The sequence below is a fragment of the Pelodiscus sinensis genome, chromosome 8 (genome assembly GCF_049634645.1).
Source record: "Pelodiscus sinensis isolate JC-2024 chromosome 8, ASM4963464v1, whole genome shotgun sequence".
Lineage (NCBI taxonomy): Eukaryota > Metazoa > Chordata > Testudines > Trionychidae > Pelodiscus > Pelodiscus sinensis.
In genome coordinates this window covers 3,656,945-3,681,316 of record NC_134718.1, presented here as the reverse complement: position 1 = coordinate 3,681,316, position 24,372 = coordinate 3,656,945, and the positions used below count along the sequence as shown (strand labels likewise).

The following is a 24,372-nucleotide window of genomic DNA, read 5'->3' as shown; positions in this document are numbered from 1 at the left end:
CCCTCCGTTCCCTGGGGCGCTGGAGAGCCCCAGCTCCTCGGCAGCCATCTGCCGGTTGTGCGTTTCCATGGTGCTCTGTGTTGGCATTTTCAGCGACCCCTGGGTGTTAGTCCAGGACACAAACCTAGAGCCCGTGCCACCGCTGCGGCCCTGTGCCTGCCCCGAGCCTGTGGACATGCCTGGCTCACCGGGAGCCGTGTGGCGGAGGCCACGGCGGGGCTGAGATGCCCAATGAAGAACAGAAGTTCCTGGTGAAGGAGCAGGGAGCCCAGGGGTGGCTCCCCCAGCGACTGGCGTGAGGCTCGCTGTGGGCCCCGCCCTGGGGCCTGCTTGCATGGCTGGCTGCCCTCGGGGGCCTGCCTGGTTTTGTGTGGTACTTCAGCACAGAGCCAGGTTCTGTGCCCCCGGCCTGCGTCCCTCTGGGCTGCCCAGCAAACGGCTCGTCCCCTGCCAGCTCGGGAGCGCGGCGCTGCTCGCTGTAGCCCTGGGGACTGCCGAGGCCCTAAGGCGGGTCCGTGGGGAGGGGCTGCGGCCACCGCCCTCCTGCTCGCTGATGGCTCGGTGGCCAGCCCCCCACGCCCGGCCGTTTCCTTTCACGTCCCCTGGGAGCAGCGCCAGGAAGGGGACCCTCTCCCTCCCCCGCCAGCCCCTCTGCCGTGCCCCCCCGTGCGAACAGAGCGGGGCCCCAGGGGCTGCGTCTCCTGGGTGGCAGCCTCCGGCTCTTCCCCTTCTGCACAGGGGTGAACTACGTGCACCAGTTCTGCGTGGGCGCCGCCAAGGGGGTGCTGAGCCCCTTCGTGCTGCAGGAGATCATCATGGAGGCGCTGCAGCGGCTCAACCCGGCCCACGTGCACAACCACCTGCGCACCCCGGCCTTCCACCAGCTGGTGCAGCGCTGCCAGCAGGCCTACATGCAGGTAGGGCCCCGGAGCGCTCGCAGCCCCTGCAGGCAGCCTCTCGCCCAGCTGCGCGGGTCCCTTCCGCTGCCCCCTTCTCGCCCCCCTTCCCGCCCTGCTGCGCTGCCCCCTTCTCGCCCCGCCCCCTTCTCGCCCCGCCCCTTCCCTCGCCCCCTTCTCGCCCCGCCCCTTCCCTCGCCCCCTTCTCGCCCCGCTCCTTGCGCCGGGCCCCTTCCGTTGCATCCTCTTCCCCCTCCCCTCCTGGTTCTCTCTCCATCTGTCCACCTGGCTGCCTCTGCCTGGGTCTTTTCGCTGCCATTGGAGTCCCTTGGCAGGCTCATGGCTGGTGCGCAGAGGCCGGCGGAGCAGGGGCTTGTGGAAACCCCCGGCCCCGTGTGCCCAGCTGGAGAGCAGGGCCGGCGGCAGCACGAGGGCAGCCAGCGGGGAGCCGCCCTGCTGCTCTGCGGAGCTGCGTGGGGTGAGGGGACAGCTCTGGTGTCGCGGGGCCTGAGAACGACACGGGCCTGGTGGGAATGTTTCTGCAACGGTCCCAAAGGATCATCCCCTGGTTACCCTGCAGCCGCTGTCCCAGGACCACGGCCCTTGCCCTGGGAGCCAGATGCCGAATATTCTGGCCTGGGAGGAACAAGACGGCCCGTCTGGCGGGCGGGCTGAGGGGGTTTTGGTGCTGCACTCTGCTAGGAGACCTGGCTGTTCACTCAGTGCCCCTCGTCCAGCCCCCGGGCCGCTCTGTCTCCCTGGGAGCGATTGAGCGCGTACGGGGGGGGGAGCAGGCAGCCACCTAAACGCCATCCCCTTGTCCCAGTACATCCACCACCGCCTGATCCACCTCACGCCCGCCGACTACGACGACTTCGTCAACGCCATCCGCAGCGCCCGCAGCGCCTTCTGCCTGACGCCCATGGGCATGATGCAGTTCAACGACATCCTCCAGAACCTGAAGCGCAGCAAGCAGACCAAGGAGCTGTGGCAGCGGGTGTCTCTGGAAATGGCCACCTTCTCCCCGTGAGCGGGCGGACCGCCGGGGCCGTGCAGGCCTCTACCCTGGGGAGCGGAGCTCCAGTCCCACCAGCGCGCCTCACGCTCGCCCTGATTTTAGTTTGAACTGGCTGGCAGCCGCTGATCTGCCGTATCGATGCCGTGACATTCCTGGCGCTCGGCTTCCCTGGCGCGTCCTGCTGCGCCGGGGAGGGAACGAGAAGCCGAAGAGCTGGCTTCCTTGTGGCGGAGCCTCGATTTTGCCCTGCGCCCCAGAGGCTGCCCCACGTGCGGTTTGCAGTGTGTGTGCAGGGGCCGGGAGCGTCTGTCTTCAAGCAAATATTTATTTTGGCATTTATACGTGTAAACTCTTTTGTATGGGCAGCGGCATAGGCCAGAGCTGCCCAGGAGGCTGGGCCTGGCTCGGCGCCACCGGAGCGCCCAGGCCCTTCTGCTGAGGAGCTGAGACAGGACTAGCAGGGTTGCCCTGCTGCCAATCTCCATAGTCCCTCCAGCAGCTGCTGGGGAGAGGCTGGGCAGTCAGGCCAGGTCTGTGCTCAGCTGCCTGGAGGCTGGGCTGAGCGGCTTGGGCCCTACTGACCCTGGTCACTCTCAGTTGTACAATCGTGTTCCTGTGGGCTGGGCTCCTGCTCTCCTGTAATCAGTTTCTTAGCCCTCGTCTCTTGTTTCCTGATTAAACACTCGTTTTCTTAGAGGCCTTCCCCCATGTCTCTGTGCCCGGGTCTGCTGTGGTCAGCGAGCGCTCCGGCAGGCACCTGGGTGACTCCCAGCTGCTAGGGGCGGGTGACTACCAGTCAAACAGCAGCAGGTTGGGGATTCTTGGGCCTGGCCCAGGGCAGGGTCTCCTGCGTGTTGCTGCTTAACGCGCCTGGCCTGGCTTTGTGTGGGACTTGCTGAGTGCGCACTAGAGTAGTTAGTTCTGCCTGTGGTGCCGTGTTTTCGGCACATGGCTCCCCCCTGCCCCTTTTGTTTCCTACCTGACAGGTGGCTAAAGTGAAAAGCTGCTGAAGGGAGTCCCCATAAACCTCTGCACTGGGGGCTTGTGCTGCTGTCTCTGACTGGGCGTTCCTAGGCTGGCCCCCTTGGCGCGGACCATACCTTTCAGTGCACAGCCTGGGTAACAGGGCCTGGGGCGTCAGGTGAGCTGCAGTACGGGCAGCCAGCGGCCGGGCTTCCTGCAGGTAGGTTCAGGCAGGCGCTGGAAGGGACGGTCTCAGCACCGCGCCAAGGGGGGGCGTGTTCTAGAATGTGTGATGTTACCGTGTCGCGTGAGGCCCTTGTGCTGCAGTAACTCGGTGTGTCGGCGCTGTGCTGGGCTCTAGGGCCGGCTGAGCAGAGGCCAGGTCCCTTGCGCTGCACTAACTCGGTGTGTCGGCGCTGTGCCGGGCTCTAGGGCCGGCTGAGCAGAGGCCAGGTCCCTTGCGCTGCACTAACTCGGTGTGGCGGCGCTGTGCTGGGCTCTAGGGCCGGCTGAGCAGAGGCCAGGTCCCAACTCGGTGTGGTGGCGCTGTGCCGGGCTCTAGGGCCGGCTGAGCAGAGGCCAGGTCCCTTGCGCTGCACTAACTCGGTGTGTCGGCGCTGTGCCGGGCTCTAGGGCCGGCTGAGCAGAGGCCAGGTCCCTTGCCCTGCACTAACTCGGTGTGTCGGCGCTGTGCCGGGCTCTAGGGCCGGCTGAGAGTGGCCAGGTCCCTTGCGCTGCACTAACTCGGTGTGTCGGTGCTGTGCCGGGCTCTAGGGCCGGCTGAGAGTGGCCAGGTCCCTTGCGCTGCACTAACTCGGTGTGTCGGCGCTGTGCTGGGCTCTAGGGCCGGCTGAGAGTGGCCAGGTCCCTTGCGCTGCACTAACTCGGTGTGTCGGCGCTGTGCCGGGCTCTAGGGCCGGCTGAGCAGAGGCCAGGTCCCTTGCGCTGCACTAACTCGGTGTGTCGGCGCTGTGCCGGGCTCTAGGGCCGGCTGAGCAGAGGCCAGGTCCCTTGCGCTGCACTAACTCGGTGTGTCGGTGCTGTGCCGGGCTCTAGGGCCGGCTGAGCAGAGGCCAGGTCCCTTGCGCTGCACTAACTCGGTGTGGCGGTGCTGTGCCGGGCTCTAGGGCCGGCTGAGCAGAGGCCAGGTCCCTTGCGCTGCACTAACTCGGTGTGTCGGCGCTGTGCCGGGCTCTAGGGCCGGCTGAGCAGAGGCCAGGTCAACTCGGTGTGGCAGCGCTGTGCTGGGCTCTAGGGCCGGCTGAGCAGAGGCCAGGTCCCAACTCGGTGTGTCGGCGCTGCGCTGGGCTCTAGGGCCGGCTGAGCAGAGGCCAGGTCCCAACTCGGTGTGGCGGCGCTGCGCTGGGCTCTAGGGCCGGCTGAGAGTGGCCAGGTCCCTTGCGCTGCACTAACTCGGTGTGGCGGCGCTGCGCTGGGCTCTAGGGCCGGCTGAGCAGAGGCCAGGTCCCTTGCGCTGCACTAACTCGGTGTGTCGGCGCTGCGCTGGGCTCTAGGGCCGGCTGAGCAGAGGCCAGGTCCCAACTCGGTGTGGCGGCGCTGCGCTGGGCTCTAGGGCCGGCTGAGCAGAGGCCAGGTCCCTTGCGCTGCACTAACTCGGTGTGTCGGCGCTGCGCTGGGCTCTAGGGCCGGCTGAGCAGAGGCCAGGTCCCAACTCGGTGTGTCGGCGCTGCGCTGGGCTCTAGGGCCGGCTGAGCAGAGGCCAGGTCCCAACTCGGTGTGGCGGCGCTGTGCCGGGCTCTAGGGCTGGCTGAGCAGAGGCCAGGTCCCAACTCGGTGTGTCGGCGCTGCGCTGGGCTCTAGGGCCGGCTGAGCAGAGGCCAGGTCCCAACTCGGTGTGTCGGCGCTGTGCTGGGCTCTAGGGCCGGCTGAGAGTGGCCAGGTCCCTTGCGCTACACTAACTCGGTGTGGCGGCGCTGTGCTGGGCTCTAGGGCCGGCTGAGAGTGGCCAGGTCCCTTGCGCTGCACTAACTCGGTGTGTCGGCGCTGTGCTGGGCTCTAGGGCCGGCTGAGAGTGGCCAGGTCCCTTGCGCTACACTAACTCGGTGTGGCGGTGCTGTGCTGGGCTCTAGGGCCGGCTGAGAGTGGCCAGGTCCCTTGCGCTGCACTAACTCGGTGTGGCGGTGCTGTGCTGGGCTCTAGGGCCGGCTGAGCAGAGGCCAGGTCCCTCGCGCTGCACTAACTCGGTGTGTCGGCGCTGTGCTGGGCTCTAGGGCCGGCTGAGCAGAGGCCAGGTCCCAACTCGGTGTGTCGGCGCTGTGCCGGGCTCTAGGGCTGGCTGAGCAGAGGCCAGGTCCCAACTCGGTGTGTCGGCGCTGCGCTGGGCTCTAGGGCCGGCTGAGCAGAGGCCAGGTCCCTCGCGCTGCACTAACTCGGTGTGGCGGCGCTGCGCTGGGCTCTAGGGCCGGCTGAGCAGAGGCCAGGTCCCTTGCGCTGCACTAACTCGGTGTGGCGGCGCTGTGCTGGGCTCTAGGGCCGGCTGAGCAGAGGCCAGGGCCCTTGCTGCACTAACTCGGTGTGTCGGCGCTGCGCTGGGCTCTAGGGCCGGCTGAGCAGAGGCCAGGTCCCAACTCGGTGTGTCGGCGCTGCGCTGGGCTCTAGGGCCGGCTGAGCAGAGGCCAGGTCCCAACTCGGTGTGTCGGCGCTGCGCTGGGCTCTAGGGCCGGCTGAGCAGAGGCCAGGGCCCTTGCTGCACTAACTCGGTGTGTCGGCGCTGTGCCGTGCTCTAGGGACGGCTGAGCAGAGGCCAGGTCCCTCGCGCTGCACTAACTCGGTGTGTCGGCGCTGTGCTGGGCTCTAGGGCTGGCTGAGCAGAGGCCAGGTCCCAACTCGGTGTGGCGGTGCTGTGCTGGGCTCTAGGGCCGGCTGAGCAGAGGCCAGGTCCCAACTCGGTGTGGCGGCGCTGTGCTGGGCTCTAGGGCCGGCTGAGCAGAGGCCAGGTCCCTTGCGCTGCACTAACTCGGTGTGTCGGCGCTGCGCCGGGCTCTAGGGCTGGCTGAGTGTGGCCAGGTCCCTTGCGCTGCACTAACTCGGTGTGGCGGTGCTGTGCCGGGCTCTAGGGCCGGCTGAGCAGAGGCCAGGTCCCTTGCGCTGCACTAACTCGGTGTGTCGGCGCTGTGCCGGGCTCTAGGGCCGGCTGAGCAGAGGCCAGGTCCCTCGCACTGCAGTAACTCGGTGTGTCGGCGCTGTGCCGGGCTCTAGGGCCGGCTGAGAGTGGCCAGGTCCCTTGCGCTGCACTAACTCGGTGTGTCGGTGCTGTGCCGGGCTCTAGGGCCGGCTGAGCAGAGGCCAGGTCCCTCGCACTGCACTAACTCGGTGTGGCGGCGCTGTGCCGGGCTCTAGGGCCGGCTGAGCAGAGGCCAGGTCCCTCGCACTGCAGTAACTCGGTGTGTCGGCGCTGTGCCGGGCTCTAGGGCCGGCTGAGAGTGGCCAGGTCCCTTGCGCTGCACTAACTCGGTGTGTCGGCGCTGTGCCGGGCTCTAGGGCCGGCTGAGAGTGGCCAGGTCCCTTGCGCTGCACTAACTCGGTGTGTCGGTGCTGTGCCGGGCTCTAGGGCCGGCTGAGCAGAGGCCAGGTCCCTTGCCCTGCACTAACTCGGTGTGGCGGCGCTGTGCCGGGCTCTAGGGCCGGCTGAGAGTGGCCAGGTCCCTTGCGCTGCACTAACTCAGTGTGTCGGTGCTGTGCCGGGCTCTAGGGCCGGCTGAGCAGAGGCCAGGTCCCTCGCGCTGCACTAACTCGGTGTGTCGGCGCTGTGCCGGGCTCTAGGGCCGGCTGAGCAGAGGCCAGGGCCCTTGCGCTGCACTAACTCGGTGTGTCGGCGCTGTGCCGGGCTCTAGGGCCGGCTGAGAGTGGCCAGGTCCCTCGCGCTGCACTAACTCGGTGTGTCGGCGCTGTGCCGGGCTCTAGGGCCGGCTGAGCAGAGGCCAGGTCCCTTGCTGCTGTCCCAAAGCTGGGCATGTGCCGACTAGCCCCTGGCAGAGGGGATGAACAGACACTGGGCTCGCTGGACCTCTGGTTTTGCAGGGGGGAGGGGGAACAGTCTGTTGTCTTTGCCTAACGTGGAGCTGGCACATAGCCCACCCCTGTGTGAGGCTAGCAGTGGACTGAGCTGGCGCCTGCGTGGGGCTCCTCCTTGTGAGAACCTCCCCCCTTAGACATGAGGGGCTGTGCTGGCCGGCTTAGAGCAGTGTAACCCTTGGGGGGGGGGGGTGGTGCTTGTCTCAGACGCTGGTCCTGGCTGCAAGGGGGGGACGACAGGGCTGCTGCCTTTAACCAGTGTGCCAGGCAGACGCTGGCCGTGCACTGAACCAGACAGTGTAACCGTGCTGCTGGCTCTAGCTGCTCAGTCTCATGCCCCTGTTCCCGCCCTCCACTTGGTCCAGCTGAGCACAGCCCCAGGACACCAGGCCAAGCAGTCAGTGTGTAGAAAACAAGTGGTACGTTTATTGAACCCATTGATTGCTACTTCGAGCCTTTATTCAGACACTTGTGCTCAGTGGCGCGAGCCAAGAATTTCTCCATCTCCTCATTCAATGTGAATGACACTAACCGTGACTCCAGTGCAGGACGTGGGGCTCACCTCTGTTCCAATGGCGAGAGGGGTTTAGGGCTGGGCATTTTGGCCGCACCAGGTTTGCCCGCCTGTGGGGCAGCTGGATAAAATGCTCTAGTGCGTACGACACACATGGACACAAGGGTAAACGCACCAGTTCAAATACACAATACCTACGGCTCAGGGAGAGAAGCGGATCCCTGCAGCTTAACATTCAGCAGGGGCTGGGGCCGGGGCTGGCTGGTTTCAGCCCCACTCTCCGTACCGCAAGACCGGGAAGGTGGCATTCAGATGCCCATGGCTCAGCCCGCAGCAGAGGTGAAGTACTTGGCAGGAGATGTTTACACTAGTGCTTCCCGCCTCGTGCACCAGGACTGTCTTGGTTCACTAAGTGCGAGGCAGAGGAGGCGCCTGGTTGGCCCCTCTCTGCGCTCACTGAAGAAGCTACCCTTGGGGGCTGGGGCCCACTACCCACAGCCTCCTAGCAGAGAGCAGTCGGCTCACCAGCTGCAGCCAGGCCTTGCGAGCTAACTGGGCCGTGGAGGCTGCAGCTGGAACCTCCCTTCTCCTCGCTCTGGAAGACGACAGATTCCTGGGCCCTTGAGAGCGCAGCCGCAGCAGCTGTTCCCCTGCCTGGCTGCGCTGAAGCTGGGGTTCCCCCACTTGCCTGGGCTGCAGCAGCTCATCCCCCTCCCACTGTGCAGTTACCCAAGGGGGGCTCGTCCCTGGAGTCGTGGTGCAACTGCCTTTCTGTAACAGGCCAGTAAGAGCCGGGCTCACTGTGCAGTAGCCAGGCGGGTGCCCCCGCCCCATGACACGTGGGGGAAGGCTCCAGCTGCGGCTCCTTGCTCGAGGTGGCGCCGGGGGAGGCTGCCGCGGAGCGTAGCGCCTACATCCACGGACACACAGCACCAGGCAGCAGCAGTGCCCTCAGCTCCAGCTGGAATTCTGCAGCTCCTCCCGCAGCCACGTGGGCAGGGGCTGCCCCAGTCTGTTCAGCAGCTTGGACAGCTCCACGTTGTGCTCCCGGTAGAAGTCCGCGAGGAAGAGCCGAGCCTGTGGGGGAGGGGCGAGCACACCGAGTGAGGGGGGGGGGAGGGTTTGCTGTGTGACCTGGGGCAGGGATGAGGGGGTCGGGCTCAGGCTGTGCCCCTCTGTGGGAGTCAGGGGGGGCTGCTCTGCAGAGCTCCAAGCACGGCCCAGGCAGCTCCCATTGCCAATGGAAGCTGTAAGAATGGGGTGGGGGGCGGTGCATGACGCCCCACCCCCCCCTGGAGATGCACATGGCTCCAGCACCCGGCCAATTGGAGCGGGTTGGGGAGGACAGCGGGGGGGGGGGGGGCTGCACCCGGCCCCAGAGCCACGTGCCCCATCTGAGCTGTCGTTCAGAAAAGCCGGCCGGGCCGTCGCTCACCGAGGCGTCCATGTCCGGGTACTGCCGGCCTTTGCTCCTTCCCAGGCACCTCGTGTTCCCGCCGTCCAGCCCCTGGCACCAAAACCCCTTTGCCTCATCAAACCTGAAAAGGATGCACGGACCCGGACGCATCAGGCGCGGCTCTAGCGCTGGGTGTGTGCACCGTGGCCACTCACGCTGCTGCGCACACACCTGGCGGCCCTCGCTCACAAGGGGCCAGGCCACGCCCCCTCTGGCACTGGCGCACCCTTACCTGAGGGCCTGGGTGTGTGGCCACACACGCTGCTGGGCACACACCTGGCGGCCCTCGCTCACAAGGGGCCAGGCCACGCCCCCTCTGGCACTGGCGCACCCTTACCTGAGGGCCTGGGTGTGTGGCCACACACGCTGCTGGGCACACACCTGGCGGCCCTCGCTCACAAGGGGCCAGGCCACGCCCCCTCTGGCACTGGCGCACCCTTACCTGAGGGCCTGGGTGTAGTTGAAGAGCGGCGTCACCCCCAGGAACTTCTGGATGCTCTCCAGGGCGGAGGCAGGCTTGGTCCGCAGCTCCTGGCCGTCCACAATGAGCAGCTGAAACAGAGTCAGCCTGAGCCAAGTCAGCCGCTGGCCCGGCCCAGAGAGCAGCAGGCAAGAGTCTGCCCCTGCCCCCAGAGTCACGCCCGCAAGTGACCAGACAGACACAGGCCTGGCCTGTCTGAGCTGTGAAAAGCCCACCGGCCCCCGCTCACCTGGTCCTCAGCCTGCCCAGCCTGCACCCCGCCCGGCCCTCAGCCAGCCACCCTACCTGCCTGCCCACTCAGTCCTCACCCTGCCTGCCCACCATCCACCGACCGGCTCCCCGCCCGCCCAGCTTCACTAGGCCATGTGGCTCTCTCGCTTTGTGACTCCTCTGGGCCCAGAACCACCTGCTGCCAGTGGCTGGGGAGGCCATGCACAGCAGAGCTCAGTACCTGCCCAGAGGGGAAATACGTCAGCCAGCGCTCCAGGTGAGCTCGATACAGCCCCGGGACCAGGCATCGGCTCTGCAGCTTGCGCAGCTCCAGCTGGGCCTGCGGTTTGGCCGTAACCACCTGGTAGAAGGTGTAGTTGAGAGCCACGGGGTCGCCGTGGGCGCGCTGGTGCTGGGGACACACACACACACGATTAGGTCAGAGCACAGAACTCTCCCAGCCAACGTGCATGCAGCCCTTGAGAGCACCGCACTGACCAGCTCTCCTGTGAACAAATCCACACGCTCCCTCCAGAACTAGCCTGCCCTGGCGCTCCCGGCACAACTCGGCTCACGCAGCCTGCATGCCACGCGGGGATTTCACAGAGGCTACACACCACGTGTGTGGGGGGGTGTTACACGCCAGATCCCCGGCGCTCCCAGGAGAACTCCGCTCACATGGGCGACACCACGCGGGGAATTGACGCGGGCTGCACGCCGCGCTCCCAGGAGGGGGGTACCTGGTACCAGGAGTAGGCTCGGCTGGCTGGGTGGATGAGGATGGAGATGATTTTGGCTCGTGGAAGCAGGGCTGCGACTCGCTTGGGTACCACCTCTGTGTCGAAGTAATTGGCACTCTTCTCAAACATGAAGTCGGTGCTGGCGTTGGAGGGGACGGGGAAGAACTCCATGTACCTGCCGAGCAGAGCGGAGCAGACGAGCTGGAGGGAGCGGAGTGGCGGCGCAGGGCAAACCAGAGGAGCTTGGTGGCCCAGGCCATACTGGGCCAATGCGGGGAAGGGGCTGGGGGCGAGGTGCTAAGAGGCAAAGCCGCTGCCCTGCCCACGGTGCCTGGAAGTGGCTGGGGAGACTGTGAGGCCCCCTGATTATTCTCCAGGATCTCAGCCTCCAGCTGTGCGTGAAGAACACCCCGTGGGTAGCAGGCTAGCTGGGGCGTGGAGATGTGGGTTCAGTGTGACCTCAGCCAAGTCCTCTAGTGTCTCTGTGCCTCAGTTTCCCAGTGCAGTGGGGGCCTCCCTCGAGGGGATGTTCTTGAGCCTTAAGGCCTGTCTTGGGTTACAGCCACCGACCTCCCGAGTGGCTGTGCCTTCGGGACTAGCGTGCGCACCCAGGGCCAGAGCCCCAGCTCCTGGGAGTGGCTGGGCAGAACAAGTGGAGAGAGAACGGCCGGTGTTCGCAGGGCGCCCGCCCGCCGACAGGGCTGGCTGGGAGGAGCGCGGCCTCTTACCAGTCAATCCCGCGCTGATAGTTGGGCCCATTGAAGAACTGGATCTCTTCGAAGGTGCCGGGGCTGGGGAAGTTGCTGGTGACAGCCGGGTGCATGGTGAGGAAGAAGTGCACAGCCGATGTGCCTACAACAAGCCGCAGCAGTGAGCAGAGCTGGGGTCAACCCAGGCACTGAGCAGCTGCAGGCTGGTGACTTCTGGCAGCGCTGCTGAGCTCCTGGCATCCCCCATGCGGCATGGGCACCAGCGTCCCTGCAGGGCAGCCCCCGTGCGGCACAGGCACCGACAGGAGCATCAGCGTCCCTGCAGGGCACCCCCGTGCGGCACGGGCACCGACAGGAGCATCAGCGTCCCTGCAGGGCACCCCCGTGCGGCACGGGCACCGACACGAGCACCAGCGTCCCTGCAGGGCACCCCCGTGCGGCACGGGCACCGACAGGAGCACCAGCGTCCCTGCAGGGCACCCCCGTGCGGCACGGGCACCGACACGAGCACCAGCGTCCCTGCAGGGCAGCCCCCGTGCGGCACAGGCACCGACAGGAGCACCAGCGTCCCTGCAGGGCACCCCCCGTGCGGCACAGGCACCGACACGAGCACCAGCGTCCCTGCAGGGCACCCCCCGTGCGGCACAGGCACCGACACGAGCACCAGCGTCCCTGCAGGGCAGCCCCCGTGCGGCACAGGCACCGACACAAGCACCAGCGTCCCTGCAGGGCAGTGCCCGTGCGGCACAGGCACCGACACAAGCACCAGCGTCCCTGCAGGGCACCCCCCGTGCGGCACAGGCACCGACACGAGCACCAGCGTCCCTGCAGGGCACCCCCCGTGCGGCACAGGCACCGACACGAGCACCAGCGTCCCTGCAGGGCAGCCCCCGTGCGGCACAGGCACCGACACAAGCACCAGCGTCCCTGCAGGGCAGTGCCCGTGCGGCACAGGCACCGACACAAGCACCAGCGTCCCTGCAGGGCACCCCCCGTGCGGCACAGGCACCGACACGAGCACCAGCGTCCCTGCAGGGCACCCCCCGTGCGGCACAGGCACCGACACAAGCACCAGCGTCCCTGCAGGGCAGCCCCCGTGCGGCACAGGCACCGACAGGAGCACCAGCGTCCCTGCAGGGCACCCCCCGTGCGGCACAGGCACCGACACGAGCACCAGCGTCCCTGCAGGGCACCCCCCGTGCGGCACAGGCACCGACACGAGCACCAGCGTCCCTGCAGGGCACCCCCGTGCGGCACAGGCACCGACACGAGCACCAGCGTCCCTGCAGGGCACCCCCCGTGCGGCACAGGCACCGACACGAGCACCAGCGTCCCTGCAGGGCAGCCCCCGTGCGGCACAGGCACCGACACGAGCACCAGCGTCCCTGCAGGGCACCCCCCGTGCGGCACAGGCACCGACACGAGCACCAGCGTCCCTGCAGGGCAGCCCCCGTGTGGCACAGGCACCGACACGAGCACCAGCGTCCCTGCAGGGCACCCCTCGTGCGGCACGGGCACCGACACGAGCACCAGCGTCCCTGCAGGGCACCCCCGTGCGGCATGGGCACCGACACGAGCACCAGCGTCCCTGCAGGGCACCCCTCGTGCGGCACGGGCACCGACACGAGCACCAGCGTCCCTGCAGGGCACCCCCGTGCGGCACGGGCACCGACACGAGCACCAGCGTCCCTGCAGGGCACCCCCGTGCGGCATGGGCACCGACACGAGCACCAGCGTCCCTGCAGGGCAGTGCCCGTGCGGCACGGGCACCGAGCACAAGCAGTGCCAGTGGTGCGACAGCAGCAGAGACCCCCTGTGAGGGGTGGCAGCTGGGCCGGGAAGAGCTCCAGCCGCAAGGCTGAGCGGCCTTTCGCCAAGGGGTGGGGAGCAGGCGTCTCGCTGGGGCGATCGCTCTGCCTGCCTCTGGGAGGGATCTGGGCCCCTCTCGGCTGGGGCAGCCCTGAGCCCACGTGATTCTCTCGGGCTCTGTGCTTTGGAGCCGCCCGTCCCGGGTGCGCACTGGGGGCCGCAGGCGGGACGCGAGCTGCACACTTACCCGTTTTCTGGGGTCCAACGACAAGGAACTTGGGGAGCCGGTCGCAGGTTTTCTCTTTGGACCAGATATCCTTGTGCCGCTTGTCGTCACAGGGGTTCTGCAGGGCAGAGGGACGGGATTTGGCACCGGCCAGGGGTCCCCGCCCGCCAGCAGAGACCCAGGTACCAGACCATCGGCCCAGGCACCCAAGTCCCTAAGGGCTTTACCCACAATGCCGTGCAAAGGGGGCCCGTGGCCGCTGTCCCCGCAGCGCCGCTCCGGCAGACAGACCACGGCCTCCGCCCGTGGCATGAAACCCACACGACTCTGTGCAGGGAAATTCCTTCAGGGTCAGTGGCCTGAGCAGCCCTGCCCACGGCAGTAGCCAAGTGCCCGGGACCCGCTCCGGGCCAGGGATGGCTCTCTCCTGCCCCAGCCCTTCCCCCAGCGGGTTTTAGGACCAGGGAGCGAGGCCACAAGGACCCTGCCCGCCAGGGACAGCCTCCTGCCAGAGCCCGGGGAGGTGCCCTGAATGGCCAGGGGAGAGTGGGGCGCGCTTGGGGTGGGCAGCCAGGGGAGACAGAGCGGCATGGCTGGGGGTGGGCAGATGGGCTGAGCATGGAGGGCGGGGGGGAAGAGCAGGGCAGATGGGGAAGACCATGGGCGGGCTGGGGAGGGCAGGGCAGCCGAGGGGGGCGAGGGGACAGCTCGGCCGGCTCACCTGCCACAGCGGGTCCCTCTCCTGGGGGAAGATGGCGAAGTACTTGCGGGCCAGCGGGGCAGGCGGCAGGGTCTGCAGGCGCAGGTTGGTCCAGCACTGCACGAAGCGCACCAGGCTCTCGAAGGTGTACAGCCCCAGCCGGTCGTTGCCGTAGTTGGACAGGTGCGTCATGAAGATGCTGATCTGCGCACAGGGACAGGAGGATCTCGCGGGGCTGCCCGCCGGCGCCAGGCACGTCTGCCCCAGTGGAAGGCAGGGGAGCACCCAGGAAGAGTCAGAAGTGGGGAACCGAGGCCACCGGGGCCCTGCTGGGCTGGCGAAGGTGCCGCTCCCCTAGGCTCTGGGCAGAGGCACGAGAGGCCCCGGGTTACTGCTCCACAGCCCAGCGGGCACCGGGGAGAGGGAGGCGGGTGACTCCCAGCAGTGCTGGGAGCAGAGCACGTGGCAGGAGACCGTCCCGGCGCAGCTACTGGCTCTGCAGGGGCCCGCTGGGCCCTTCCAACGCAGCCCTGGCCCAGACGCTGACAGGCCGAGCAGTTCGCACCCTGCTCGCCCTGGGGCGACTCCAGGCCCCCCAGGAGAGGTCTGGCTGCCGAGGCAAAGCAGCGATGTGTCGGGCTCCCAGAGGGGCGAGTTCCTCGCAGTGACCTGCCGGGAAAGCCGGAGCCCAGGCGGAGGCCCCTGCGTGCGCAGCGCCGGAGACGGCCCCCGGCACCAGCTGCAGCGCAGGGCAGAAGCCCAGGCCTGCCAGGGCTCGTTCGGGAAGGGAATGACCCCGAGCGCTCCCATGCCGGAGGAATCTCCGCCAGGACTTGCAGCACGGGCCCGGGAGCAGACAGCCACATCGCTCCATGGGGGCAGATTCAGCGCAGCGCTGCCCAACGGGAACCCCCATCCACCGGGCTGACCTCCACAGGCCAGGCCCGCGGGCGACCGAGGGGGACACTCCTCTTGCCACCACCTTTTCTAGAGAGGGGCCCGGGGCATCGTGACCTCTGGTCTGTGCAGGGGCTTCAGCTGCCAAGGCCTCCCCTGGGACAAGCAGCAGGGACCCAAGAATAACGAATTGCTGAGATCAGACCTCGAGAGGCCCTCCCAGCAGGGCCGTGGGTGGCCAACCCTTTCTGGGCAAAGAGCCAAGACAGCAGTGGGTCAGCCCAGGGAGCCGGGAGGAGAGGGCCATTTCTGGGGGGGGGGCAGGGGGGCTTTCGAGCCACAGGGGGCTTTGTGAGCTGCACCTGGGGCGGGGGGGAAGAGCCTCGGGTCGGCCACGGCTGGTCTAGGCTCCCTTACAGGTGCGTGTCCCTTACAGGCTGCCCTGTTCCAGCCCCCAGGATCTCTCCCGCTTCCATGACTTTGCAAAGATACTCTGGGGAGGCCTTTCATCAGGCCCTGGGGACACCTGCTGTAGCTAAGATACTTGTTAGCCTGGGATCCTACCTCACTGGCACCGGCACTCCCGACGTCAGACACCCAACACCTTTCAGTGAGAACCCAACACAGACGTCAGTAAGCCCCTCTGCCATTTCCACATCCCCCGCCCCCACTGAGGAACGACCCTGCCCTGTCCCTGCTCGTCGGCTTCCTTCCAACGTAGCTGGAGAATGTTCCCTTGTTTCCCTCCATTCCCTAGCTGCTTTGAGCTTGGCCTGTCCAATTCCGGCTCAACAGAACGATGTGCTTTGTTCTATTCGCCCTTTGGACGCTGGCCTAGTGTCCCTGGTCTGTAGGACTCTGTGGAGTTCCAGAACACTGACCATCTCCTGGGGAAGCCAGGGAGGTCTCTCGCCAAACGTCCTCTCTTTCCTATGCACGTGGGATAATTCCTCATGTCCTTAATAATGTTTCTCGGAAAAGCTGCCGACTTGCTGGAATTGGTTTCCCTTAGACTTGCTTCCCACAAGACCCTACCTACCAGCTCCCTGAGTTTGCTAATCGGCCTCCTTGGAATCCACTGCCTTTAGTCTGCTGTTCTCCCTCCTACCGCTCTTGAGGGTCAGGAACGCTGCCAGGACCCTAAGGGGGAGATGGCAGTGGATAACTGGGCTTCCCCTGACGCGGGGAGGCTGGTTTTAGGGGTGGGAGAGGCAATAACCACCCTGTCAACTAACGTCCACACCAAGACCAGGCACTTCTGGGGCAGAGGAGTAACTGCTGCGAGTGTATCGAAGGGCAGATCTGGCACGGGAGAGTAGGGACGACCTTTGGACCCGACAGCAAGGAGCCAGGGGAACATCCCGCTCCAACCCTCGCTAGGTATTTCCAGGGAAAGAGGTTTGGGAGGGTTACCAGGGGGCTGACAGACAGGGCGATAGGCTTGGAGACGCAAGGGTTACCAGGGGGCTGACAGACAGGGCGATAGGCTTGGAGACGCAAGGGTTACCAGGGGGCTGACAGACAGGGCGATGGGCTTGGAGATGCAAGGGTTACCAGGGGGCTGACAGACAGGGCGATAGGCTTGGAGACGCAAGGGTTACCAGGTGGCTGACAGGGCGATGGGCTTGGAGATGCAAGGCCCCTTCCTGTGGCGGCCTCCTCAACTCCTGCTCCTGGCAGTCTGAGCCCCGCCACCCGGTTTATTTCTCTGCTTAGGGTGGCGGTGGGCAGTCGCGAGGCCCCACCCGCAGCAGAACGCTGGGAAGAGGCTGGCGGGCGCAAAGGCGTCTGCTGGAGCAGGGCGAGTGGGGCTGGGACCAGCCGTGGCAGGCCTGGATTTCCCAGAAAGGCTTTGGGCAGGACAGCAGAGAACACACGCACCACACAGCTTCCCACGCGTCCAGGTTCCGGGGGGTGGGATGCCCGAGGAATGGAGCCCAGTGGCGGCCCCCAGATACACAAGCAGGAAAAGGAGCCCAGGACATTTGGTGCAGCAGTCAGAGCTGCCCCAGATCGGCACAGCAGCCCCTTCCTGCCAGGCCCTGGCTGCCCCTGCCCTGTGGTAGGGACCCCGCAGGCAGCAGGAGCAGCTTTCGCCTCCACATCCCCCACGGGCACAATCGACCTTGCCCTCCCGTGGGCAAACATACTGGGTTCAGAAGCACCGTCAGGAAGAGCTCGCCGCCCCGAATGCTTCTGTCCAGCTCCTTGGAGCCCCCTGGGTACTCGTTGTAGAAGATGGTGTGAGTGAACAGCCCGCACGTCTGGCGCGGCAGCACCTGGGGAAAGGGACCGTTAGATCGTGGCCAGCGCGGGAGGACAGGTTTCCAGGACTCCGACCGTCCCTTTGCTCACATGCTCGTCCTGCTCTGAGTGCCGGTGGGGTCTCGGCTGCGTGCTCCCAAAGGGGCTGACCCCCCATCTACCACGCAGGTTGGGGGGTGCTGCAGACATGGCCACGGTGCCTCTGTGGGCCTGGGGTCAGAGCATCACAAGGCGGATTTGCTGCCATTTGGGAGCTCACGTCCTGGAGCCACTGCCCGACTGATCAGACGCACAGCAACCTGCAGGTTCCTCCCCCTTTGCCTGGTGGCTTCGGGCAGCGTCAGCGCTCGAGGGGCTGGGTGGAGCTCCTCAACACTGGCACCTCGACGCCGCCCAGAGCCAGCCCGCTGGCAGCACTCACCATGATGCTGTCATGGACGAAGCCGCGCCGGTACCGTGCAGGCCGCAGGTGGGGGTACTCCTCCGTGCTGGTCACCTGGATGCTCCAGACGGATTTCCAGGCCTCATAGAGCTGGGTGTGGATGGGATAAACCCCCGAGTGATGGGGAGCCACGGCGTAGCCCAAGTCTGTGGGGATCCCGTGTTCCTGGAAGCAGAACCCAGCTCTCGCTCAGCGCCGAACGGCCGGCCCACAGCTGCCTCAGCAGCTGCCCTGGACCCGCTGCTCACGCAGCAACCGCAGCAGCTGCCCGCCGGTCGGGGCTGTGACAAACCGGGCTCATTCCCGGCCCTTCCGATGGCACTGCCCGGAGCCTGCCACGCGTGGGGGCAGCTCGGCTCTGCGGGGAGTGAGAGGGCTGGGCACGCAGAGCCCAGCATTACAGCAGCGTTACCCGGGGGGGCTTGGCTTGCATCTGAGCACCCCGCCCGGCCCCACGCGCTGCAGGAAGTCCTGCTTCGGGCTTCCCCAACAGGGCGGGGGTTTCCAGTGGCAAGCCAGGACGTCCAGCTGGCCCCTCCTCTTCTGCTTGACAGCAGGAGACTTCCCCTTGGGGAGGCCCCTGTCCTGGGCTACTGGTCAGGCCTGCCAAGCCTCAGCGAGACGGTAAGGACAGAGCCGGAAACGCCCCTCTGCAGCCCGAGTCGGTACTGACTGGCAGCCACAGAGCTCCCGGCAGCCAGGCTCTGCAGTGCAGCGTGAGCCCCACAGCTGCACAGGCCCCGGGACGCAGGGGCCCTGGGCACTTCCGGGGAACATAGCAGGGCCAGGGATTCACCCTCAGCTTTCCAACCCAGCAGAGTGGCCACGTTAGGGCCGGGCCCAGCAGGAGCCAAGCCCGGGGCAGGGTGGGAGGCTGTGGGATCTGAAGAGCCCACGGCCCAGGCGTGTCGTCTCTTACCAGCGCAAACTGCTTGTTGAGCTTCATCTGCTCGGCCAGCACGGTGACGTTGTGGAAGAGGTGCGGCTGCATGTGACTCCACATGTGTGGGAACCACCAGAACTCCTTCCGGTGCCTGAGCAGCATGTCGTCGCCTTCGTCTTCCTCGTCGGTGCCTGGCAGAGCCGAGGGCACGAGTAGGAGGGTGGGCAGTGGCCAGAGGCAGTGCTACCCCCGGTAATGCCCCCGGGGAGCCAGGCACCCCTACACACCGGCTAGAGGCAGTCCCGCCACACTCAGTGCACAAGAGCTGCCGGGATGATTCAGTCGGACAGACAGCACTTTACAACTGCAGGCTGTTCCCAGCACGCTGTGGGCAGTGCAACACGAGGGGACGGGCGGTGCCCTGCACGCGGTCGGGGAGCTGTGCCGCGCCATGGGCCCCGGGTCCGGAGGGGACAGGTGGTGCCCTGCACGTGGTCGGGGAGCTGTGCCGTGCCACGGGCCCTGCGACCGGAGGGGACAGGCGGTGCCCTGCACGCGGTCGGGGAGCTGTGCCGTGCCACGGGCCCTGCGACCGGAGGGGACAGGCGGTGCCCTGCACGTGGTCGGGGAGCTGTGCCGTGCCACGGGCCCTGCGACCGGAGGGGACAGGCGGTGCCCTGCACGCGGTCGGGGAGCTGTGCCGCGCCACGGGCCCTGCGACCGGAGGGGACAGGCGGTGCCCTGCATGCAGTCGGGGAGCTGTGCCGCACCACGGGCCCCGGGACCGGAGGGGACAGGCGGTGCCCTGCACGCGGTCGGGGAGCTGTGCCGCGCCACGGGCCCCGGGCCCGGAGGGGACAGGCGGTGCCCTGCATGCAGTCGGGGAGCTGTGCCACACCACGGGCCCCGGGACCGGAGGGGACAGGCGGTGCCCTGCACGCGGTCGGGGAGCTGTGCCGCACCACGGGCCCTGCGACCGGAGGGGACAGGCGGTGCCCGGCACGCGGTCGGGGAGCTGTGCCACACCACGGGCCCTGCGACCGGAGGGGACAGGCGGTGCCCGGCACGCGGTCGGGGAGCTGTGCCACACCACGGGCCCCGGGACCGGAGGGCAACGCTTGGTGGTGGAAGGAGCTCACCTGTGTGGTAGAACTTGCCCGAGAAGCCCAGGTTGAAGGTGAAATTGGGGACTAGTGCTCTCAGCTTGGCCTGCGTGTTCAGGAGAGCCTGTGGGGACGGGACGGACAGCAGAGAGAAAGGCACGTTCAGTTGGTGTCCACGCTGGAAGGAAGTGGAGTCGCTCCGAACCCTGTTGGCCTTCGTGGTGGCAAGGCACCTGCCCCGGGACAGGGGCTCTGGACCAGCAGCCCGGGTGACAGCCGCAGGGCCATACAGCTGGGCCATACGCGAGCCCGCGTAACAGAGCTGCAAACGATGGCCCTGGAGCGAAGCATGAAGCAGGGCCCCACCCCGAGGGACCCTGTCCTGCCTACGCCCCATTGCAGGGGGCCTGGTCTGTGCTGCATGACCAGCCCACGACGCCCCCACACGCACAGCCGTGAAACGCCCGCGCTGAGATAGCCAGGCAGCAAATCCCACATCCCCCCGTCAGCTCCCCGGGTCCCACACTGCGGCCCCCGCCCCAGCGACGGGCACGGGGAGCCCGGTGCAGAGACAAGGGGAGGGGTCAGTGCGAGTGCAGGGAGCCGGCGCATGGCTCGTTCCAGGGTGCAGGCCCCGGCAGGTGGGGGGAGCAGGGAATTGGGAGCCGTCTGTCCCAGGCAGCGAGTTACTCTCGAGGGACGGCCCCACGGCGCAGGTGGAGGCCCGGCGAGAGCAGACTTGGGCTGCCTGCCAGTGGCCACGGGGCGCAGGCAGGCACACGGTGTGGGACCTTCCTGCCTCAGCGACATTTCACCGCTTCCCAGGACTGCGGGGGGGCGCCCCGGGCCCTGCCCATGGGCGCTGGCTGGCCCCAGGTGTCCAGCTGGCACCGATCACACCCACATCCCATGCTGCTGTGGAAACTGCCCTTCCGCACAAGCCCGTCCCTCCCATGTCAGCCTGAGGCGGAGGCGTCTGTCCTCCAGGATTTCCGGGCAGTTCTCGGACGCTGGACCAGCCTGCCTGCGATCAGTCGTCCCTGGCCAACGTGCCCTGCCCTCCCACTGCGGTGCAGGCCAACCCTGACGTCCAGAGCTGGAGGCAGGCGCCCAAGGAACCCCGGCCGTGGCGCTGCCAGGCTCCCTTCCCGCCCCCGGGAAAGGCCGTTAACCAAGCCAGGAACCTCCAATACGAATGGGAGACCTGTCGCCCGAGTCTCCTTTGCAGAGCTCAGACTCTCCCTCCCTTTCCCCAAAGGAAACACCTGGGAGAATGCTCTGGGCTGTGTCCCGTCTGCAGGGCTTGAGCCAATTGTCGCCGCACCCCTGCTAGGACCGGTGCCCTACACCGCTAGGGACGGGGCCCCCCTTTCCGAGCGAAGGAACGGTTGTCCTGGCTCGCATAGCGCAGACCAGCGGCCTCTACTTCGGCCAGTCTGCGCTGCGAGGGAAGGGTGGCTTGAGGTGCGCAATTCCAGCGACGCAGCTAACATAGCGGGAGTCGATGTACCCGGAGCAACCTTCGGCACCGTGCCCGCAGCGGGGGGGCGACGGGAGAAACGCTTCCCTTCCTCCTTGCGACAGAGACGTGTACCGGCGCCAGCAGGGCCCCCGCAGCGTTTGCTGTAGCGGGTCTCTGCTAGACCCTCTCAATCGAATGCCAGAAAATCATTCGCCGTGGCAGCCATCTTCCCATGTCAGCCGAGTGTCTCCGAACACGGAGCAGCAGGCAGGGTTCCCGGGCGGGGCGTGTGTGCGTCAGTCAGAGCCAGGGGGCGCACACAGCAGCAACCACTGACTGGTTCTCTTGTTCCTTTGGTGGGGGGGTCTCGGGCCCCTTCTGCGTTTCCCTCTTTACCGCCGTCCCACCCGGTTTCCCACCCAGATCCCCGCCCGCTCTCGCCCTGGCCTGCCATTCCCCATGCCGGGCCGCGAGCAGCACGCTCAGAACCAGCTCCTGCTGAGGCCAAGGGAGCTGCCGTGCGCCTTCCCCTCGCCGTTCCCGGGGCGCAGGACAAGCCTTGCTCTCCACACAGCTGTGGCCCTAGGCCGGGGGACGAGAGCGCCCCGCTGCCCCAGGGCTGTGCTGACAGGCCGCACGGTTGCGCAGATCCCGATGAAGCACTGCGCCCTGCCCCATCGGCCCCACAGCCCCACTGAACAGGGGAGAGGAGACTGGCATCGGCCCCCCTCTGGAACCAGCACGCGCCTCTCGGGGCCGTGCGCCACCGCACACGCCCAGAATCACGGCCCCTGCACTCCTCCGCGGGAAACTCCCTCTGGCCAGGAAGCAAGGGGAAGGGGCCAGCCCAGTTACACACTCGCCGCACCAGCAGTTACACACTCCCCCCACCAGCGCAGTTACACACTCCCCCCACCAGCGCAGTTACACACTCCCCCCACCAGCAGTTACACACTCCCCCCACCAGCGCAGTTACACACTCCCCCCACCAGCGCAGTTACACGCCCCACCAGCGCAGTTACACACTCGCCGCACCAGCAGTTACACACTCCCCCCACCAGCGCAGTTACACACTCCCCGCACCAGCAGTTACACACTCCCCCCACCAGCGCAGTTACACACTCCCCGCACCAGCAGTTACACACTCCCCCCACCAGCGCAGTTACACACTCCCCGCACCAGCAGTTACACACTCCCCCCACCAGCGCAGTTACACGCCCCACCAGCGCAGTTACACACTCGCCGCACCAGCAGTTACACACTCCCCCCACCAGCGCAGTTACACACTCCCCGCACCAGCAGTTACACACTCCCCCCACCAGCGCAGTTACACACTCCCCGCACCAGCAGTTACACACTCCCCCCACCAGCGCAGTTACACACTCCCCGCACCAGCAGTTACACACTCCCCCCACCAGCGCAGTTACACACTCGCCGCACCAGCAGTTACACACTCCCCCCACCAGCGCAGTTACACACTCCCCCCACCAGCGCAGTTACACACTCCCCCCACCAGCAGTTACACACTCCCCCCACCAGCGCAGTTACACACTCCCCCCACCAGCGCAGTTACACACTCGCCCCACCAGCGCAGTTACACACTCGCCGCACCAGCGCAGTTACACACTCCCCGCACCAGCAGTTACACACTCCCCCCACCAGCGCAGTTACACACTCCCCCCACCAGCAGTTACACACTCCCCCCACCAGCGCAGTTACACACTCCCCGCACCAGCAGTTACACACTCCCCCCACCAGCGCAGTTACACACTCCCCGCACCAGCAGTTACACACTCCCCCCACCAGCGCAGTTACACACTCCAGTTACACACTCGCCGCACCAGCGCAGTTACACACTCGCCGCACCAGCGCAGTTACACACTCCCCGCACCAGCAGTTACACACTCCCCCCACCAGCGCAGTTACACACTCCCCGCACCAGCAGTTACACACTCCCCCCACCAGCGCAGTTACACACTCCCCCCACCAGCAGTTACACACTCCCCCCACCAGCGCAGTTACACACTCCCCGCACCAGCAGTTACACACTCCCCCCACCAGCGCAGTTACACACTCCCCCGCACCAGCAGTTACACACTCCCCCCACCAGCGCAGTTACACACTCCCCGCACCAGCAGTTACACACTCCCCCCACCAGCGCAGTTACACACTCCAGTTACACACTCCCCCCACCAGCGCAGTTACACACTCCAGTTACACACTCGCCGCACCAGCGCAGTTACACACTCGCCGCACCAGCGCAGTTACACACTCCCCGCACCAGCAGTTACACACTCCCCGCACCAGCAGTTACACACTCCCCCCACCAGCGCAGTTACACACTCCCCGCACCAGCAGTTACACACTCCCCCCACCAGCGCAGTTACACACTCCCCCCACCAGCAGTTACACACTCCCCCCACCAGCGCAGTTACACACTCCCCGCACCAGCAGTTACACACTCCCCCCACCAGCGCAGTTACACACTCCCCGCACCAGCAGTTACACACTCCCCCCACCAGCGCAGTTACACACTCCCCGCACCAGCAGTTACACACTCCCCCCACCAGCGCAGTTACACACTCCAGTTACACACTCCCCCCACCAGCGCAGTTACACACTCCCCCCACCAGCGCAGTTACACACTCCAGTTACACACTCCCCCCACCAGCGCAGTTACACACTCCAGTTACACACTCCCCCCACCAGCGCAGTTACACACTCCAGTTACACACTCCCCCCACCAGCGCAGTTACACACTCCCCGCACCAGCAGTTACACACTCCCCCCACCAGCGCAGTTACACACTCCCCCCACCAGCGCAGTTACACACTCCAGTTACACACTCCCCCCACCAGCGCAGTTACACACTCCTCCTGGACACCCTAGCCTGCACTGGGATCAGCTAGTGCTGGCAGGGCTGGTGACAGGGGACGTAGCTCCCTCTTCCCCTGCGAGGCAAGGGTGGGACTGGCCCCCACTTGTGCACCTAGAGCACTCCCCACTGAGCTCGCTGCACTCACCTCCACCCAGAGAAACCCCTCTCCCCGACCTCCACCGCAATGACCCCCAACCAGCGGCACCCAGATCCCCAGCAAGCCCCACTTCACCCGCGCCCAGAGCCTCCCCACTCAGCCCCCGGCACTGCGTCCTGGAGACCCCAGGAGAGGCCCACTGCCCTGGGACTGGGAACAGCCCCCTCCCGCCTGGAGCCTCTGTGCACCCAGCTCGCCCTGCGCCACCCCACTGAGCTGCCTGCACCCAGGCTGCCCCACAGGGAGAGCCCTGCTTGGAGCCTGCCTGGCCCACACCTGGCAGGAGCGGGCAGGCCCAGCCCTTCCACTGTGTCAGGGCCGGCTGCAGCCTCACCGCTACTCCCGTGTCGCGGGAGGGGAGAAGCTGCAGGGTGAGCCCCCACCTTCGTGCAGCCAGCGGCCTGCGCTCCCCCCTGCAGGCTGGGGCCACGTTTATCTACTTGCAGCGTTTCGAGGAGGGCTCCATGTTGCCCAGAACTTTTACACTGTGTCTGGTGCAGAATTTCCTCAGGAGCCAAGTGCAGCCC

At 66.7% G+C, this 24,372-nt stretch overlaps 2 protein-coding genes across 11 annotated transcripts in view; one reads left to right on the top strand and one right to left on the bottom strand.

Moving 5' to 3' along the window:
• Positions 1-2,608, top strand: part of ZSWIM8 (zinc finger SWIM-type containing 8) — a 55,990-nt gene extending 53,382 nt beyond the window's left edge. Inside the window, exons 25-26 of the mRNA XM_075934632.1 lie at positions 739-917; positions 1,723-2,608. Coding sequence (XP_075790747.1) covers positions 739-917; positions 1,723-1,926 — 383 coding nt within the window. The 3' untranslated portion in view covers positions 1,927-2,608. The remainder of the gene's footprint in view (positions 1-738; positions 918-1,722) is intronic.
• Positions 2,609-7,318: 4,710 nt separating this feature from the next.
• The window catches only part of NDST2 (N-deacetylase and N-sulfotransferase 2), a 109,592-nt gene continuing 92,538 nt past the window's right edge, over positions 7,319-24,372 (bottom strand). For 8 of the 10 annotated variants that reach the window (XM_075934625.1, XM_075934630.1, XM_075934626.1 and 5 more), the window contains 12 exons: positions 19,385-19,472; positions 18,282-18,436; positions 17,342-17,527; positions 16,806-16,934; positions 13,780-13,962; positions 13,080-13,176; positions 11,042-11,165; positions 10,314-10,488; positions 9,815-9,985; positions 9,325-9,434; positions 8,862-8,964; positions 7,319-8,503 (listed from right to left, as the gene is read on the bottom strand). In XM_075934625.1, coding sequence (XP_075790740.1) covers positions 8,378-8,503; positions 8,862-8,964; positions 9,325-9,434; positions 9,815-9,985; positions 10,314-10,488; positions 11,042-11,165; positions 13,080-13,176; positions 13,780-13,962; positions 16,806-16,934; positions 17,342-17,527; positions 18,282-18,436; positions 19,385-19,472 — 1,647 coding nt within the window. In that variant the 3' untranslated portion in view covers positions 7,319-8,377. Of the gene's footprint in view, positions 8,504-8,861; positions 8,965-9,324; positions 9,451-9,814; positions 9,986-10,313; positions 10,489-11,041; positions 11,166-13,079; positions 13,177-13,779; positions 13,963-16,805; positions 16,935-17,341; positions 17,528-18,281; positions 18,437-19,384; positions 19,473-24,372 lie in introns of all 10 variants that reach the window. The other 2 variants (XR_012905515.1, XR_012905516.1) reach the window with 2 other exon arrangements.